Genomic DNA, 18,681 nt, shown 5'->3' on the forward strand with positions numbered 1-18,681 from the left:
ATAATGAGTAATATTCTGCGAGGCTCACAGCTTTGGCATGTAGATTCAAACCCTGCTACAAGCTGGAAAGAATAATCCTCTTTTGGCCCTGTTCTGGTTTCCCTCAGTCGTAGAATTTCATGGGCCCTGAGCAAGTACTGAGAACTGTGTATCTGGACCATAGCGGAAGCCTTAATCCACGCATATGTCCAGCATATAACATTCACCCCTCTGGTCGCAAGGAAGGTTTTACTTTCAGGAGCCAAGTTTTTGTCATGAGAGAAAGCAATGGATTCCTACAGAGTTTTAATGGGACACAAGAAGGATTCTATTCTGGGTATTTGGAATATCCTTGCGCTCCTAACATTCGACAGTTCTATCTTCTACGTCAGTGTTGTGAAAGCAAAAGCTTGGCCTACGTATCTTCTCATTTGCATTAGGCATCCAATGCATTGGAGGAGCTTTGCATCACAATTATGGGGATTGCACCAAAGCCCCAGGTAAGGTTGAAATAATGTTTTATTTATAGGCAAAAAATTGCTCAGTGATACCTTGGAATTCCTTCTGGAAGAAAACATGCCCAATTTAGGAAGCATTTCTTGAAGAGCTAAAAGAGCCTAAGTTGATTTTGGATAAGAAACAAATACTTCAGCTTCTCAGATGTCTGAGAATTTAGCATCAATAATAATGGAGTTTACAATCATCTAATTGGAAAATCATATGCTCCCCTCATAAGATGTATTCTACTTCTGATGAGAGAAATTTGGGGTCATTTTGGCTCTTTTTGTCTTCCTAACTTATACTACAATTGGAGAACAGATATGTCTCAACTTAGAGGTTAAAACATTGTACTTTGTCAGAGAGAATATGAAAAAGGCAAACTATATTGTCAACATCAGTTTGAAAATTATATTCTTACTGAGACACCTGGGTGGCTCAGTCGGTTAAGCATCGGACTCTTGATTTCAGCTTTGGTCATGATCTCAGGGTTGTGAGATTGAGCCCTACATTGGGCTCCTCGCTGGGTGTGGAGCCTGCTTAAGATTCTCTCTCTCCCTCTGCCCCCTCCTCACACACTCTCTCTCTCATAAATAAATAAATAAGAAAGAAAGAAAGAAAGAAAGAAAGAAAGAAAGAAAAAAGAAAATAATGTTCTTAGTGTGATGTCTTGGTTTCTTATTAAAATTATTTGATTCTTCTAGGAGAACTTTTTGTCCTGGAATGAGGATAAGTAAGAACTTGAAAAATAGCATAATGCACTGTACCTCAGATTGTATTCTGTATCCTATAGATGAACTTATTTTAAAACTACTTGATTAAGGATAAGAGCCACAGATTTAGAATTACATTTTTCATTAACAATTCTATCTAACTATGATCATTGGTGCATTCTGACTTACACCTTTCACATACAATAATTCAAAGAAATCTTGATATTTTAAAAGCATAAATGTTTCTGAAACTAAAATAAGTGTTTACAACTGTATTGTTTTTAGTGTTTTTAGTGGTGTTATTTTCCAAAACACTTAATTGACTTTTTTTCTTACTAAGATAGAAGAAATGACAGTGGTGTTTACCCATGAGATTATTTTTGTATTAAAAGCAATGAGAGCAAAAAAGAACAACAAAAAGGAATGCTATGACTCATTCTTAATAAAATAGACTTTTGGAGGGAGAGAGGAATATAGAAAAGTTTATGGAAAAAAACAAAACTAACTCGTAATCTTATTATTTAGTGGTAACAGCTACAAGGATTTTGATGTGATTCCTTACAGCCGTTTTCTCTCACTAGTCTATCGTGTGATCATATCATAATTTCCCGTTAAACTATGAGGATGCTTCCAATTTTATTATTTACTTATAAACAGTATTTATTTAGTTTGCCATTTATTTTTAGAGCAATATATGCTTAACCAATTTCAGTCTTATACTTTATATATAACATATGTGTCACATATTTTTAAAAATTAGAATTAATTTTACAATGTAAACTTTATACTACATATATTACAGTATAGGATTATAAAATATTCTACAATAACATAATATAGTATTTTATATATTATATATTATAATTTTATAATATGTTATATATAATATGATATTTATTTCTCTTTTTTCAACAGGAAACAGATGAAAAAGATAATGCCAAAAGGGTAAGGTGATTTCCATAAATACATGTGCTAAAAAATAATAAAAGAAACCGGTAACCATCTATAGTAAATCTCACTACTTTTTTTTTTTTTTTTAACAGTTCTTATTTCATTATTCGAAGACACGGAAGTTGGGCAATTCAAATGTTGTGGTAAGTTGTAGAATTACTTCTTATTAGTTACCACTGGTATTTTTTTTAAATCTGTTTTTGCAGTTTCTCTACTAGAGCTAGATCAGAATTCATGTTTTTTCCTTTAAAAGTTTATATGTGGATAAACAAATGGAATTCAATTTCTATTACACATTTAATTTATTTTATATCTTAATAACTACATGTACATTAAGTTTACTTATTCATTCATTTAACAGTTATTTACTGAGTATTATGTGCTAAGCACAAGTCTAGGTACTAGAAATATAGCAGTAAATAAAATATAAAATTAAAAAAGAAATCCCTCCTGGTATGAAATTTACATTCTAGATGACAAAAAAAAAAAAAAAGCACAAATGAGTAAAACATATTGTTTTAGATATCGATTAGTACAAGAAAAAAACAGATTTAACCAAAGTCATTTTAAGAATTAGTTTTTTTAAAATGATTGCCAAAAATGTCATTAAATATAACTAGAACTATCCACTTCTATTCCTCAGCTCTCTGTATTTGTAATTAGGCTTTTAATGTGAGAATTTACTAAGATTAGCCAGATACCAGTAACGTGAATTCAGTTCACTCCTAAATTGTGTGGTTTTCATGGTAGTTTTTCTCTTTATATGAATGGATTTTTAAAGTGCTATTCTGGTGTTTCAATCTGGAATGCTTAGTAATTATTCGACTATAATGTTCCCTCTATGCTTGTGACTCACTCCCATGGACCAACTTAGGGAATGAGGAGCATAGTGTATTTTAAACATATGTGTACCTGTGAAAAGTTAACTATAATATAAACTCAGTTTTAAATGTTTGTCATATTGAATATTCTTATGTATGAGGAGTTGAATGTTAGGTTGAATTAGTTAACAAATAACCATTACATAGGGCTTAAAGCAATCCATTCAATAAATGAATTTAACATTTGTGAGAAGGTTCAATTCAAGCCATGCCTTTGAAATGAAACTGTATCAGGTAGCCACACGTCTCAAATGTACTTTCATTTTCTTCCACTTGACACCTTTACATTTTGAGAAAATGTATCTTAGTCACATTGGTTCACGATCAATGACATGTCTGTCACTTTTTGTGTCCCCTGTTGTCTTGTCCCGTATGTTCAGTTTTAAATATAATATATATTTTGTGAAGGAGATTCCCAGACGTGTGTCCAGAATAATCTTCCAGACAGACATCTTCATAGTGGGAATCTGATTCTCACAGAGTTGGTTTCATCTGTCCAAACCATTTTGCGTAAGTCTGGGAGCAGACAGCTTTTTGCCTCTCAGAGACGCGGGCGGATGACTTATTTGCTGGCACCTGGTGACGGAGCTGAGGCCCTAGAAAAGTGTTTCTTCAGCGTAATGACAAGGATCCTAGCATTGAGCCACCACATTTTATTCAATCTCTTGGCTTAGTCTCCACGTTCTTTGAAGTGCTCTCAAAGGGCTACATTACGTAACATCTTTCTTGTTCTTTTTTGTCTGGAGCAAGTAGGGTGGGTAAAACCAAAACCAAAACCAAACAGATAGGAAACCGTCTTTATGCCCAATGCCGAGAAGCTTCTGTGCTCATCACGTGTGTGTGTTCGTGTCTCTCAGTCGTCTGTCGTGCATCCCTTACTGCAGCTTGTGCCTCAACTGCATGAGAGAAGAATGAAGAGATTCAGACTGGACGTATGTAACACAAACTGCATGCTTGCTTTGCCACTCTTCGTGGGGCCGTTAATTCCCAGTTGTGGTGATTTATAAGACACTCTTTTTCAGGATAAGCCCGACATAAACACCCTCTGGAAGAGCATCTGTTTGCAGAAGTGTTTTCACTCAGGAAGAAGAGAATGGTTCCCCCGCCCCATAGGACTTCCCCTTGCATTCAAGCTGAGGGCAATGAGGGAGGCTGGGGTTACATTCCCGTCCAGGGCCCGTGACCCTCCCAGTGAGGAAACCTATTCTTGGTTTAAGGAAAGGACACAGCAACCTGCCTAGTCCTTAGGTAGGAACAGGAGAAAAGATGAAGGACAATTTTACCGCCCCTCGGTGGACAGGTTGGCTGTTGGCTAGGATGGTAAACTTTCTACCCAAGTATTAAAATGTTAGGAAGAGTAAGGCTTGTGAGGTAAATATATCAGAAACTAAACACAGGCATTTTGGGCTTTTCACTATGAAACAGAATTATGGCCCCAATCCAGAATCTGTGTTTAAGAGGAATACAACTGAGTTTTAATACGTTTTTAACTAGAGATTGTGGAGTTTTAATTGTCATTTAAAAAGAATGTTTAACTCTTTCATTGATGAAAGTTTCTAAGTATTATTTTTAAGTAATGCCTTACGTTGTCGTAATTCATTATAGTTTTAAGTCTTATATTATCTCTGTTTATTCTTTTGGCAATTCTGTTAGTACTAACACAAGTATTGCTATCCCCCAGTTTACTAAAAGAGAAACAGCTCAGAATAAAGGTGTTTCCCCAAATCATACTAGTAAGTGAGATTAGAGATTACAGCAGAGTTTTCTGACTTCTAGTCTAGGCAAATATTTTTTTTTCACTATGCTGTCTTTTTATTGTCTAATCTTGGATACTACTATTGTTTCTTTAAAAGATCTTAAGTAATATCTACAACCTAACATGGGGCTCCAACTTACAACCCTGAGATCAAGAGTTGCACACCCCACCGACTGAGCCAGCCAGGCACCCCACATACTTCTATTATTTTATTGTTAGATTTTCCCTTAATTTAAGTACCATGTTAATTTTATTCTCAAAATACTACCAACAAACGGTCTTCAAATACTTTTTAAAAATGCATACAGTTTAGGCAAATAAATTCCTCAAAATTCATTTTTATGGTCACTATTTCCTTCCTAAATTCTTCACATTCTTAAACTAAGCTTCCATCAGGGAAGACAATATCTGCTGCCAACTCGAATAAGAAATGTAAGAGGGACCTTAATAGCCTCTCAAAATTTTAGGATTTCCAGTATGAAAAAAGGAAATCGAATTTGTTGTCAACAAACTTCCTAGAAGTAATATATGCTTTTTTGAATTAACTTTTACTTTCCGAAGACTTTGCTTGACTGATGAATAGTGTAAGATTTCAATTTAAAGATGCACTTTCTTAAAACACACCAATAAATTATTAGTTTACTCTGTCACTTCAGTGTCATTGTTTACCAGAGCTAAACACTCATGTTGTGGCCAGTTTGGTACTTTGTCTGAATGTTCCACCTTGAGTGAGCCTATATTTCCAGAAAACTAGCTGAATATGTAACCTCTGACTTAGCAGTCTATCCTGTTGGACAAATAACTCCTAAAAGTATTTTGCAACAAGCCAAGTTTCAAAGGAACCGATGAAAGAAAAGAATGTAAGACATGAACAGAAAAAAAATTACAGTAGAGTGTTAGCTTTGCTGGGCCTAAGTCACCTAATTTTTAAAACAGATTTTTGAGGGTGAAATGTTTTGGGTTCCTAAAGAAAATGAGTTTTCAGATCTTAGTGCTTTCAAATACTGTTCTTAAATGTTCTTTGCTAGACATCTTCACTTCCATCCCCACATCTTTTTTATTTCTACTTCCCAAATTCTTTCACCACGAATAAGACTAAAAAGACCTGTCTGTTTGGGCTTGAAAGTTTTAAAATTTGACACTATTTACGTTACATTTTTCCCTGCCTTTTTTTCTGTTTAATATAACATACATAACTTTTCTTATATAAGCATATAAATATATAGTTTTTATGTGTACATTTAAAAATATTAAGTAATTTGGGGAGTTTATAGTCAGGATGAGAATTAGGTACAAAATATTGAGAATTTAAGATACATTTCTTGTAAAGCAAGGATTTCAAAGTTTTTTTTTAAGTTTATTTATTTAGGTAATTTCTACACCCAATGTGAGGCTCGAACTCATGACCCTGAGATAAGTCATATGCTCTTTCGACTGAGCCAACCAGGCACCCCAAATTAATATGGGATTTCAGAATTTTAATAGATGCCAGAGCCATTTCTTAGAATTTAAAAATTTGATTATACTTACATTATGGAATAATTTCAAAAGGCCTTCATGCCAAATTCCATGGTGATTGCCATCCTCATACTTACTATAAGAAGTAGTTGTTGAAAATAGGAAACCATAAGAACCTATTTTATGGAAACCATAAAACATTAAATCTTTTCCATTGTTTATTTTTTTAAAAAGATTTTATATTTGACAGAGAGAGAGACAGCAGCGAGAGAGGGAACACAAGCAGGGGGAGTGGGAGAGGAAGAAGCAGGCTCCCAGTGGAGGAGCCTGATGTGGGGCTCGATCCCAGAATGCCGGGATCACGCCCTGAGCTGAAGGCAGATGCTTAAGGACTGAGTCACCCAGGCACCCCTCTTTTCCATTGTTTAAAATGCAATGTTTTAAGAAAAGAAAAACTTCAAAATATACCCATTATGAAAAATTAGTTTGTTCTTATTTGGTATTTTTTTCATGATCATTTCTGTGAATATGATTATATTTGGAAAATCTACTCAAGTCTCCTTGAGTAAATATAGTTTACCAAAGTTGTCCCTCAATTTCAATTTCAGTTCCTATAGAAATACAGTATATTTTAGCTCTGACATGATCCTATTTTATATTCTTTCCTGTTTCTGTGTTAGCACATACAATATGTATTTTAAGGAAACTATTTCATTGTAACAAAATGCTGAGAGGAGATTTTTAAGTACAGGAAGTTATCTATGAACTGTCATTTCTCATTCTGCTTACTGATGAATATACACACAACTGACAAACTTCCTAGAAGCTGTTATGTTGATAAGGAAATTATTTTATTATAAAAAAATTTTTTAAGTGGGCTCTACCCCCAACATGGGGCTCAAACTCATGACCCGCGATCAAGAGTTGCACACTCCACCGCCTGAGTCAGCCAGCTGCTCCTAGGGAATTATTTTAAAATACAACATTCTGGTGATATTGCTAGGTGAAAAGGATTATTTATTGATAGGAATGATGTACTCAAGTCCTTGAGTTTCATTATGGTAGTTAAAAATAACTTGGAGCTTCACTAAGAATTTGCACTTATTTTTCCTGTTGATTTGTAATGCCCTCGTTTTCTCTTCCAGGAAGAATTCCAAAGTCCTATTGCAAGCCAAGTTCGAAGACAGTTTTTGTTCCGGGTATGCAAATACCATATTTTAAAAAATCACTCAACATTAAAATTGAAAAATACCCTCACTGTGCATGTATTTACATTAAGTTTTTAAGTTTGTTTATAGATATTTGACATCAGGTGTTATAGTCTGAGATTCACTTCTTCCCCCGCCGTATTGTTTTAATATTATGGTGTCTCTGATCTTTTCTCTAATCCACTCCTCATGTTTGTAAATACCCCAAGTGACATTCACCTATTAAACAGTTTAGTTCTATAAAATTTCATGTGCAGGAAACAAATGTCTTCAAGATGCATTACTCCTTAAGTTCCGAAGAATCATTTACTAAATATTTGATTCAGGAGACTGGAAGAGTTATGACTATTTTCATAAGTTTTTAAAAGTAAAAGAATCAACTATTCTAGAGGCTGTAAGTAGACAAAACTTTGTAATTGCATTTCGTATTTTGTATGTCCAAATTGTGTACAAAATATGAGTTTGATTCTTTTTTTTAAGATTTTATTTATTCATTTGAGAGAAAGAGAGAGATCTAGAGAGTGCACAAGCAGGGGGAGAGGCAGAAGCAGACTCCCCACTGAGCTAGGAGCCCCAGGGTGGGACTCAATCCCGGGACCTGGAGATCATGACCTGAGCGGGAGGCGGATGCTTAACCATCTGAGCCAGCCAAGCGCCCCTATGAGTTTCTTTCTAAGCAGCTTTACTTTCTATAATGTTTGTATCCTGACTACATTACCAGAGATTTTTTATTCATTCGTTTAGCAACTTTTAAAAATTTCTCCTGGGTGCTGGGCAATGTTGCAAAGACTAGAAGAATACGGATAGATAGAATTCCATTCTTATGCTCTAAGAGTCTACAGCCTAATGCAGAAAACTGACAAATAAACAAATACAAAATTCTCTGTTAAATGCACCTTCAATCCAGGCGCTGTGGTTTCTAAAAGAAAGGCATTTAACCAAGCCAGAGAGTGGAGGAGGTACAGAGAAGGCTTTAAGGGCTGAATTTGAAGAATCAACAGGAATTAGCCCGTGAAATAGTTAACTAAGGAATTTCAACTTTATTGTTAGGCTAAAAAGAGCCATACAGTAAGATTTAAATTTTGGAAACTAATTCTAACAACAAATTGGAGAATGGATGGAAAGAAGAGCAAAACTAGGTAAAAGGAGAAAGAAGAACTCCCACCAAAATCGTTAGGTTGCTTTGTATGAAAGTTAACTTCACTCCTTAGTTACACTGATTTATTTCTTATTTATTATTTTCTAGCCACGCAATGGAAGAAGGTCAGAAGGTTACATTTAAAATGGTATGTATTTCCCAATTCAACCCAGTTTGAAAATTTCTATCATTTTCAGATATTCACAAATTAAACTATGCACAGTATATTTCTATTACTTGATTGCATGTGTACATTAATATTCTGTATCTACTCACCATTATGGGGCAGTGGGGGCTTTATATGAGGGAAAATGTCAGCATTTTAAGGCCAGATTTTCTTTGCCCATGTCGTGTGTTCCTCAGACTATGCCACAATAGTCCTCATTGGTTTTGTAGACATTTACTTTATCATTTATTGTGCAAGTGATATATCAGGGATTGTGTTCTTATTCTGGTAATAATTATTGTGTTAACGTCCACAATAATGGGCCGGAACTCACAGATTGAATGCATTTCTGTCTTCCAAGTGACCTGTATTCAAAGATTCTTTATAAAAGCTGTGATTTACCACTTCTAGAGAACTAAGAAAATGTGGAAAGAAATGAGAGTGTGACTTTTACTTTGGGACCCACAGAGTTTCCACATCAAGCCTGGAGATAGAGTAGATATATGGGTGGCCCTACATAGTTAATAAATATGTTAACCCTAGTAACTTATTAGTCTGTGAATTTTGAAATTAAACCCAAATGCAGATTGATAAATTTATACCACACAAATAAAAGTACGTTTTATTAACTTCATGTAATCTTAAATGCAGATTCTATGCTTAACATATTTTTGCAAATATTTTTTCACATCACTATCTCAACACTTAAATACATAGTTAGCTTAAGAATGTTAAAATTCTTAGTATTTTTTCATAGAAACAAAAATCGAAATGCACTATTTCTTTTCTTTTTTAAAGATTTTATTTATTTGACAGAGGAGATACAGTGAGAGAGGGAACACAAGCAGGCGGAGTGGGAGAGGGAGAAGCAGGCTTCCCCCTGAGCATGAAGCCCGATGCGGGGCTTGATCCTAGGGCCTGGGAGCATGACCTGAGCCAAAGGAAGACGCTTAACGACTGAGCCACCCAGGCACCCAAAATGCACTATTTTGTAACTAATGAAGATAATACCAAAAATTATACAATATCTAGAAAATAAAGAGATAATAAAAACACTGCATGTTAAAATTTATGGGCCTCTGCCAAAGCCATATTCAGTGGAAAATCAAGGCCTTAAATGCTATCAAGCGAGAAAGAATGAGTGAATTAAGGATTTAGTTCAAAAAGTTAAAAAAGAACAACAAGGTGAACCTCAGGAGAGCAAAAGGGAGGAAATTATAAAATGAAAAATGAAATTAATAAATTGTAAAATAGTAAAATAGAAGAATTGGTAAAGCAAAATCCAATTATTTGCAAAAAATAAAATGAACTAACCTAATCAGCCTACCCTAATCGAGGAAAAAAAAAAAAAAAAGAGAGAGAAACCATAAATATACAAACATACAAATGAAAGTAAGGAAATTAAAACAGATATAGAAGAAATGGAAATCATAAGTCAGTACTTTGCAAATCTCTGTGCCTATCAGTTTGAAAACCTGAATAAAATGGAGGATTGTCTAGTAAAGTAGGTACTACCAAAATTGGTGTCAGAAGAAAGAAAAAAGAACCTCTGAACAGACTAATGGCCATGGGAAAAAAATTGAAAACATTATCTAGAAACTCCCCCCTCAAAAGTACTAGACCAATAGATTTTGAATTTTTATAGCTCAGAGATAGAAGAAAATCTCAAAATATTTTTTATAAAGCCAGCAAATACTAATACCAAAACCTTATAAAAGTAGTATAAAAAAAGAAACTCTAAGTCAATCCTATTTATACATATCAATGTAAAATGTAAAGAAATATTAGTAAATTGTATTCAGCAGTATATTTTTAAAATTATATAACTCCACAGAAGTGAACTTTGTTCCAACAACTCAGGGTGGTTCAACATTAGGTCTATTAAAATATTTTCATTATTAGAAGAAAAATTACTTGATCATCTCAAAACTCCACATCCGTGTCGGATGTTTTAAAAGAACATCTTATAGAAAGAGATGAATCTTTATTAACATTATTTATATAATGGTCTCAAAGTCAGTAGCAGTCTTGATAGTAAAACACTTTGGAGAATTTCTGTTAATGTCAGGAACAAAACAAGAATACTCCGTCACCTTTTATTTAATGTAGTTCTTATACATTAGCCAACTCAGTTAGATAAGAAAGAAAGAAAAAAGACAAATATATTGAAAAAGTGAAGAAAGAAATTAATGTGCTCATGGGACATAATTAGGAACTTAAATTTTCAGACTATATTTGGCATTAATTCCTGTTTCAGCAAAGGCCTGTTCACATCAGAAATACGAGCAAATATATTCTGAATTTTTTTCTTTTTTTAAGGAACTAAGAACAAAAGGATAATGGAAAAGGAGCTATCTTTTATAATATTACAAATGTAGAGACATTTATAAAATGTGAACAAAAAATAGTTTGATACTAAGTGGAAAAAAATGTCTGTACTTGTAACCCCAAACTAAGCAGTAGAGAGCTCACAAATGTGAAATGGAATTTAATCTGTGATTTGGTTAATGTCGTAAAAACTTGTCTCTGAGGAAAATAGATTTATTTGGATTTTTTTCAAGATTAGGGCTTACACGGACTAAAAGATTTCATTTTATTTTGTCAATAGCAAAACAGTTCAATAATGATTTTTTCTTTGTTTTTCTCTTCTGAGGACTTATATTTATTTAGAAAATGGTTAGACATAAAATAGGGTGATTTAATTGCAAAACAAAAGGAAATAAATACATGAGGAGTAACTGCAACTTTTGAAATATTTTATTCATATATCTTATTGACATCAATGAACTTTAGGAAACCACTTTTATATAGTTAAATACTATAAAATTTTGGAAAATTCAAACATATAGAAGTTCTATCAGAGACATATTAATAGCTAAAAATATACAGACTGAAGAATAGCTGAGAAATCTCTCTGATGTCGATTTTATCATATATGAAGAAATATTTATAGAAATGTCTATATACTAACATTACATATACACCTTCACATACTTACTTATACTTGACTCTAATTTAATTTTTCTTTTTATACAGGATACCAACTATTCTCCACAGAAGCAGCCCCAGGGAATGCAAAATGTTGACATTTTGTTTTCTTCTCAGAAACAATTCTTGCTAAACTTACCATGTTTGAGAATCCCTGTGTTGTAAACATTCTCAATAAAAGTTGGTTGAGATTATAAATGTTTAATTTGTTGACAATTTTAAAAGCATCTTAAAATGTTTGTTCTTATGTAATAAAGCTCTAAATAATGCGGTTCCTTAGATCCCTGCAGCTTCTGACAGTACTGTCGACCCTTGAACAACACGGGTTTAAACTGCAAGATCCACGTGTACATAGACTTTTTTCAAAAAATACAGTACAGTACTTTAAATGTATTTCCTCTTATTTTTTTTTAAAGATTTTATTTATTTGAGAGAGAGAGCGCACACACACAAGGAGGGAGAGGGGCAGAGGGAGAAGCAGACTCCCAGCTGAGCCCTTTGCTGGGCTCATCCCAGGAACCCAAGACCATGACCTGAGCTGAAATCAAGAGTCAAAGGAACGCTCAACTGACTGAGCAACCCAGGCACCACTGTTTCCTCTTATTATTTTGTTAATAATATTTTCTTCTGTCTAGCTTACTTTATCGTAAGAAAACAGCATAGAATACATATAACATACAAAATATGTGCTCAATGACTATGTTATTAGTAAGGCTTCTGGTCAACAGTAGGGTATTAGCAGTTAAGTTTGGGGGATTTGACTGTGCGGGGGTCCTTCTAACCCCTGTGTTGTTCAGTGTGTACTGACACACGTGCTCTTTTTTTATTTTTATTAAAGGCACTCTGAAGAGAGTTGAGATTTAATGAGCTATATTTTAGTTCATCCTATTTGGATTTCATCAGTGACAAAATCACCAGCTCTTTTAAATACCATAGTGTCCAGTAGCTAACTATCTTAGAATGTGACTAGCAACTGAAACTACACTAGTTGGAGAATTTGTCCGTGATCCATCCAAACGGTCCAAGAAGCAAGTTCTGATTTGTCTACCGTAGAAGAGATGTCTGATTGCTACAGACATATCAGGGGATTAGCTTTTTCTACCAACTGGTAGTGTTCAATTTATCTCAAAATAAGTCATTTCGCCTGCAACATCAGAAATTAAAATTGTGTCACTAAAAACATCTTTTCTTCTTTTCCAAATCCTATCAGTGTATCTCTGTGACCATGTATATAACCTTATTTGGTGATAATACCAAATGTTTTCCTCATGTTCCTGGCAGCTCCCAGTAAACATCCTTTCCTTAACGTAACCACCAAGGAACCCGACTGTCTAGGTTTCCTACCTAAAGCCAGAGCTCCTGTCTTATAGGGCAGTGGGTTTTTAAGGTGGGGCTGGAGAGCCATTTGAGAAGCTGATGAAAGCTCTGGTCCTAAACCACCAATCCCTCCCCCTCCTCCAACCAACAAATGTACACATACACAAAATTATGTACCATTGGGGGTTGTGGGCTAGGGATCCCCTAAAATCCATCCAAATATAGGCTATGGGCTCGGGTTAAGAAACCCTCCTCTGGAGGGTTGTCTCCCCAAAATTTTGTTATTTCTCCATGAAGACAGGACTCGGGGTTGAAGGGTGCCAGAGGCTCAGAAACCACTTGCTGATTTGGTGGTGGTGGAAAGAAGGGTGGGAAGAATGCGAGCACCAGTTCTAGACTGTCAACAGGTGAGGCACCACTTAGGATATAAGCGGCAGACCTGGTGCATCTGTACCCACAGCAACCCCCAGGCCACGCCTCCACGTTGCCTGGCAACAGAGCCGCACCCTGCGCACATGCGTAGGAGGCCGTTGTTCTCCCCTCCCCCTCCCCTTGGGCGGTGGAAAGCGCTAGGCCTGGCTGGCCTCCGCCCGGAAGGAGACTTCGGTGTGAACCAGGAGTCCCTCGCCAGGGGCTGGACGACGTCGGCACGCGAGGGGCGAAGGGGAACACCATGCAGGTGGGCACCCAGGGGATTCCGGCTGGGCCTACAGTGAGCACCAAGGTGGAGGGCGGCCTACCACGGGTGGGTTCTAACGTTTGTTCTGGTACCAGCTGTATTTTGTGTGCGTCTCTGTCGAAGTTTGAGGGAAGTCCGAATTGGCTCCAGGAGAGCACCATTTTTCAACACTCAAAACTTCGGTTTGTCTCTGGGAGGAAGCATTCGGGGTTGTGGAGGATTGTGTGTCACGCCTGAGTCCTTGGAGCTCTACTGCTGCACTATTTCTGACTTGAGAAATAGACCAGCAACTTTAGCCCAAGTGTAATTCCATTTTAGTATTCTGCTCCCCTATCTTAAAAAAGATCAGAACGGAACCCTGGTAGTTGCATTGTTTTGAGAGAAACCAGCTGTCCTGGAGTTTCTCCTACCTGATCGCAAAAGCTATTAGACTTCTATTTATTCCTCAGAAGGAGGCTCCTGTGTCCAAAGCTTCCTTATTAACCAGAAGCCTGTGCCTTTGTCTCTTCTTTTATCAGAGTAAAATTCTCACTTCCTGACTTTCTGAAACAGCTTCTTCACACCTGCTCCCCCAAATTAAAACCAGTGTGATTTTTCTTGTTTTACGTATTTTTTTATTTGCATATACTGTATAATTTACTAGGATATTTTGAACATAAGTTATGTATAATTTTTAATGGATAGCCCTTTTGTGTGAATAGATTCCTAGCAAGTACATTTTATCCAATCTGTAAAAACATTGCAGATTTCTCTGGACTTACACCTGCTCTTCAAGAAGTAGGCCAACAAATAATTGAGAGTGAAGTTAACAGCACATTAACCTTTTTTCATTTATTCATTGATTTATTCAATAGCCAGTTATTCAGTGTTTATGTTTAGTTATGGACTTATTCTAAAAGAGTTTACTATGGGGGAATAAGAGGGAGACAGATGTAACTATTTGTGATATGATAAAAGCCATAATATTTCAACAAATAGATTATACCTATTTTTTTTTTTAAGATTTTATTTATTTCTGTGACAGAGAGACAGCCCTCGAGAGAGGGAACACAGCAGGGGGAGTGGGGGAGGAAGAAGCAGGCTCCCAGCGGAGGAGCCCGATGTGGGACTCGATCCCGGAACGCCAGGATCACACCCTGAGCCGAAGGCAGACGCTTAACGACTGCGCTACCCAGGCGCCCCTTGTACCTATTTCTATCAGATATAATTTCATAGATAATTTCTAAAAGTGAAGGCAAGAATAGACTAGAGAGCATTTACTGTTAAATTCCATTGTAGTGAACTCCTAGATCAGTTACGGATACCATGGGAATGTGGTATCATGAATATCAAGGAAGACCATTTTAACAAGAAAGGAATGAGAGTCTCTCCAGTTCTGCTTAAGAGATCAAACGATGAATATCCATTGAAATGAACAGCATGGAGCTCGTAGGTGACATTAGCTAGAGCACTTTTGAAAGTATTGGAAGCAAACTTTGGAGTGGGTTTAAGAGTTAATGGGAGGTGAGAATGGTTACAGCTTATGTAGACAATTGTTTCAGGAAGTTTATGAAGGAAAAAAGAGAAGACGGTAGGGGATGTCAAAGGCAGAGGGAGTTTTTAAAAAGGTCGTGCTGGAATTTCTGATGATAGTGAGCTACTCCCCTGCTGCATACAAGTAAAAATGTTGGCTAACATGTAAAACATAGTTCCTTAAAAGCGTCAAAGGGATGACATGATGGTAAGAAACTATGAGACCAGAACTGAAGGCAAATTGGAAAGCTAGGTAAATGGATTTCCACAATTCCAAAGCCGCTTTTACCCTGGAGGCATTAGCAGTCTGTGTTTCCATCCTGGGTATAATCACAGGGTGAGAAGGAACCAAAGCAGTAAGGTCCACCAAAGGATGGAAGACTAATGGGAGTAGGAACAAGAGATAAACTCATGTCTAGGGGAACTCAGGGAAGGTTGTCTTGATGCTTAGTGGAACAGGGGAGAAAAAGAAAAGGAGTAATACCTGTCCCCAAGAATTTGTGGCCCAAGGCAGCTCTCACATAGATTTTAACCTAAGGCATGTTGTCTGGGTGGTCTAGCAAGCCTCAAATTATGAATTTGATACATATTAGTTATATACTTAGTGCCCATAAATGCCTGGAAGAAATAAAAAATTCCTCTGTGTAGGGGTGCCTGGGTGGCTCAGTTGTTAACCATCTGCCTTCGGCTCAGGGCGTGATCCCAGAGGCCTGGGATTGAGCCCCACATCAGGCTCCTCCTCTGGGAGCCTGCTTCTTCTGCTCCCACTCCCCCTGCTTGTGTTCCCTCTCTCGCTGGCTATCTCTCTCTCTGTCAAATAAATGTTTAAAAAAAAAAAATTCCTCTGTGTAGGGAGATATCTTTATCTTAGGCCTCAAAGAATTCCCTCAGGTAAGTTCTCAAGGACAACAAACAAAATAATCAAAACTAACCAAGCACACAAGGAAACAAGGCACCATGAACATGAACCAACAGAAGACTTTTGTTAGAATAATCAGAAACAGGTTATAAATTATGTTTATTAGTTTAAAAAAGTAAAAGACTAGTTGAAATTATCTGCAGGGAGTAGTGAGCTTAAAAATTTGATGAAGACATATCTATACACTACAATGAATAATCCAAAAGAAAATTAAGAAAGCAATTCCTTATATATTTGCATCAAAAAGAATAAAATATTTAGGATTAGGGATACCTGGGTGGCTCAGTCGGTTAGGTGTCTGCCTTTGGCTCAGGTCATGATCCCAGGATCCTGGGATCGAGTCCCCCACATCAGGCTCCTTGCTTAGCAGGGAGCCTGCCTCTTCCTCTCCCTCTGCTTCTCCCCCTGTTTGTGTGCTCTCTCTTTCTCTCTGACAAATAAATAAGTACATCTTTAAAAAAAATAGAATAAAAAATAAAATACTTAGGAATAAAATCCAAGAAGATAAAAGACTTGTACACTGAAAGAAAGTGTTACAAAACACTGCTGAAAGAAATTAAAGAAGACATAAATAAGTAGAAAACAACCCATGTTCATGGATTGGAAGACTTTAATTGTTAATGTGTCAGTACTTCCCAAAACAGTCTACAGATTCAGTGTAATCCCTACCAAAATCCCAATGACAGTTTTTGTAAAAATAGAAAAACCCATCTTAAGCTTCATATGAAATCTTAGGAGACCCAAAATAGCTGAAACAGTCTTTTAAACAGTGAACAAATTGGAGGACCCAATTTCTGATTTCAAAATATACTGCAAAGCAGCGGTAATCAAAACCATGTGGTACTGACAGAAAGATAGACATCTAGACCAATGGAATAAATTAGAGAGCCCAGACAGAAACCCTCACTGGTCAAATGATTTGCAACAAGCATGCTAAGACCATTCAAGTGAAAGGACAGTCTTTTGACAAATGGTGTTGGGAAAACTGGATATCCACATGCAAATGAATGAAGTTGGGCTTCTAACTCACATTATAAACAAAAATAAACTGAAAAAGGATCAAAGACCTAGATGTAAAAACAAAAACTATAGAACACTTAGAAGAAAACATAGAGGGAAATCGCTGTGATATTGGACTGGCAGTGATTTCTTGGATATGACACCAAAAACAAAGGCAAACAAAGAAAAAATAGATAAATTGGACTTCATCAAAATTTAAAACTTTTATGCATCAAAGGACATTGCTCTATCAATTGAGGAAAAAGACCACAGATGGGAGAATATATTTGTAAATTATATATTTGATAAAAGATTTTAATATCCAGAATATATAAAGAACTCTTAAAATTCAATATCAGAAAGACAAATCAGTTAATAATAAGCATAGGAAAGGATTCTCCACGTCTATGTCATCAGGGAAATGTAAATTAAAACAATAAGAGACCACGACACACCTCTCAGAATGGCCAAAAGCTGGAGCTCTGACACCACCAAATGCTGGCAAAGATGTGGAGCAACAGGGACTCTTGTTTATGGCTGGTGGGAATGCAAAGTAATGCAGCCTTTGGAAGACAGTTTCTTATAATATTATACATACTCTTACTATTCATTCCAGCAATCACATTCCTTAGTATTTACCCAAAAGAGCTGAAAACCTGCACATGGGTGTTAATAGTAGCTTTATGCATCATTGCCAAAACCTGGAAGCAACCAAGATGTCTTTCAGTAGGTGAATGGATAAACAAATGTGGTATATCCAGAAAATAGAACGTTATTTAGTGCTTAAAAAGAAATGAGTTATCAAGCCCTGAAAAGACATAGAGGAAACTTAAATGCATATTACTAAGTGAAAGAAGGCAATCTGAGAAGACCACAAACTGTATGATCCCAACTATATACCATTTTGGAAAACTATGGATACATTCAAAAGATCACAGGTTGAAAGGGGGGAAGGGATGAACAGGCAGAGCACAGAGGATTTTTAGCACAGGGAAAGTACACTGTATGATACCATAATGATGAATACGTGTCATCATGCACTTTCCCAAACTCGTAGAATATACACCAAGAGGGAACCAACAATATACACTCTAGACCTCGGGTGATTATGGTGTGCTGATGTAGGTTCACCACCTGTAACAAATGTGTCATTCCGATGGAGGATGTTGGTAATGGTGGAAGCTGTGCATGTGTGGGGCAGAAAGTATATTGGAAATCACTGTATCTTCCACTCAGTTTTGCTGTGAACCTAAAACTGCTTAAAAAATAAAGTTTTAATAAAAAAATTTTGTTGCTGTTTTATTTTGGCTTTTTTTAAAATGTTGAACCACCATTTTATTTATCTGTTTATTTAAGATTTTATTTATTTGAGAGCATGAGAGCAAGAGAGAGAGTGCAAGCAGGGGGAGTGACAGAGGGAGAGGAGCAAGTAAACTTCCTGCTGAGCAGGGAGCCCGACTTGGGGCTTGATCCCAGGACCCTGAGATCAGGACCCGAGCCAAAGGCAGACTAAACCACC

At 36.2% G+C, this 18,681-nt stretch overlaps 2 protein-coding genes across 3 annotated transcripts in view; both read left to right on the forward strand.

Annotated features, from left to right (window-relative positions):
• NMU (neuromedin U) overlaps positions 1-11,906 on the forward strand; it is a 28,933-nt gene extending 17,027 nt beyond the window's left edge. The window contains exons 4-10 of one of the 2 annotated variants that reach the window (XM_045815984.2): positions 420-479; positions 2,106-2,135; positions 2,234-2,284; positions 3,880-3,954; positions 7,382-7,435; positions 8,691-8,730; positions 11,785-11,906. In XM_045815984.2, the coding sequence (XP_045671940.1) occupies positions 420-479; positions 2,106-2,135; positions 2,234-2,284; positions 3,880-3,954; positions 7,382-7,435; positions 8,691-8,726 (306 nt within the window). In that variant the 3' untranslated portion in view covers positions 8,727-8,730; positions 11,785-11,906. The remainder of the gene's footprint in view (positions 1-419; positions 480-2,105; positions 2,136-2,233; positions 2,285-3,879; positions 3,955-7,381; positions 7,436-8,690; positions 8,731-11,784) is intronic. The other variant, XM_087863929.1, reaches the window with a different exon arrangement.
• Positions 11,907-13,672: 1,766 nt separating this feature from the next.
• The window catches only part of PDCL2 (phosducin like 2), a 35,277-nt gene continuing 30,268 nt past the window's right edge, over positions 13,673-18,681 (forward strand). Inside the window, exon 1 of the mRNA XM_087863930.1 lies at positions 13,673-13,732. Within this exon, the coding sequence (XP_087720056.1) occupies positions 13,727-13,732 (6 nt within the window). The 5' untranslated portion in view covers positions 13,673-13,726. The remainder of the gene's footprint in view (positions 13,733-18,681) is intronic.

This window comes from Ursus americanus, chromosome 8 (assembly GCF_024610735.1).
Source record: "Ursus americanus isolate L20-20 chromosome 8, mUrsAme1.1.p, whole genome shotgun sequence".
In the NCBI taxonomy this organism is placed as follows: domain Eukaryota; kingdom Metazoa; phylum Chordata; class Mammalia; order Carnivora; family Ursidae; genus Ursus; species Ursus americanus.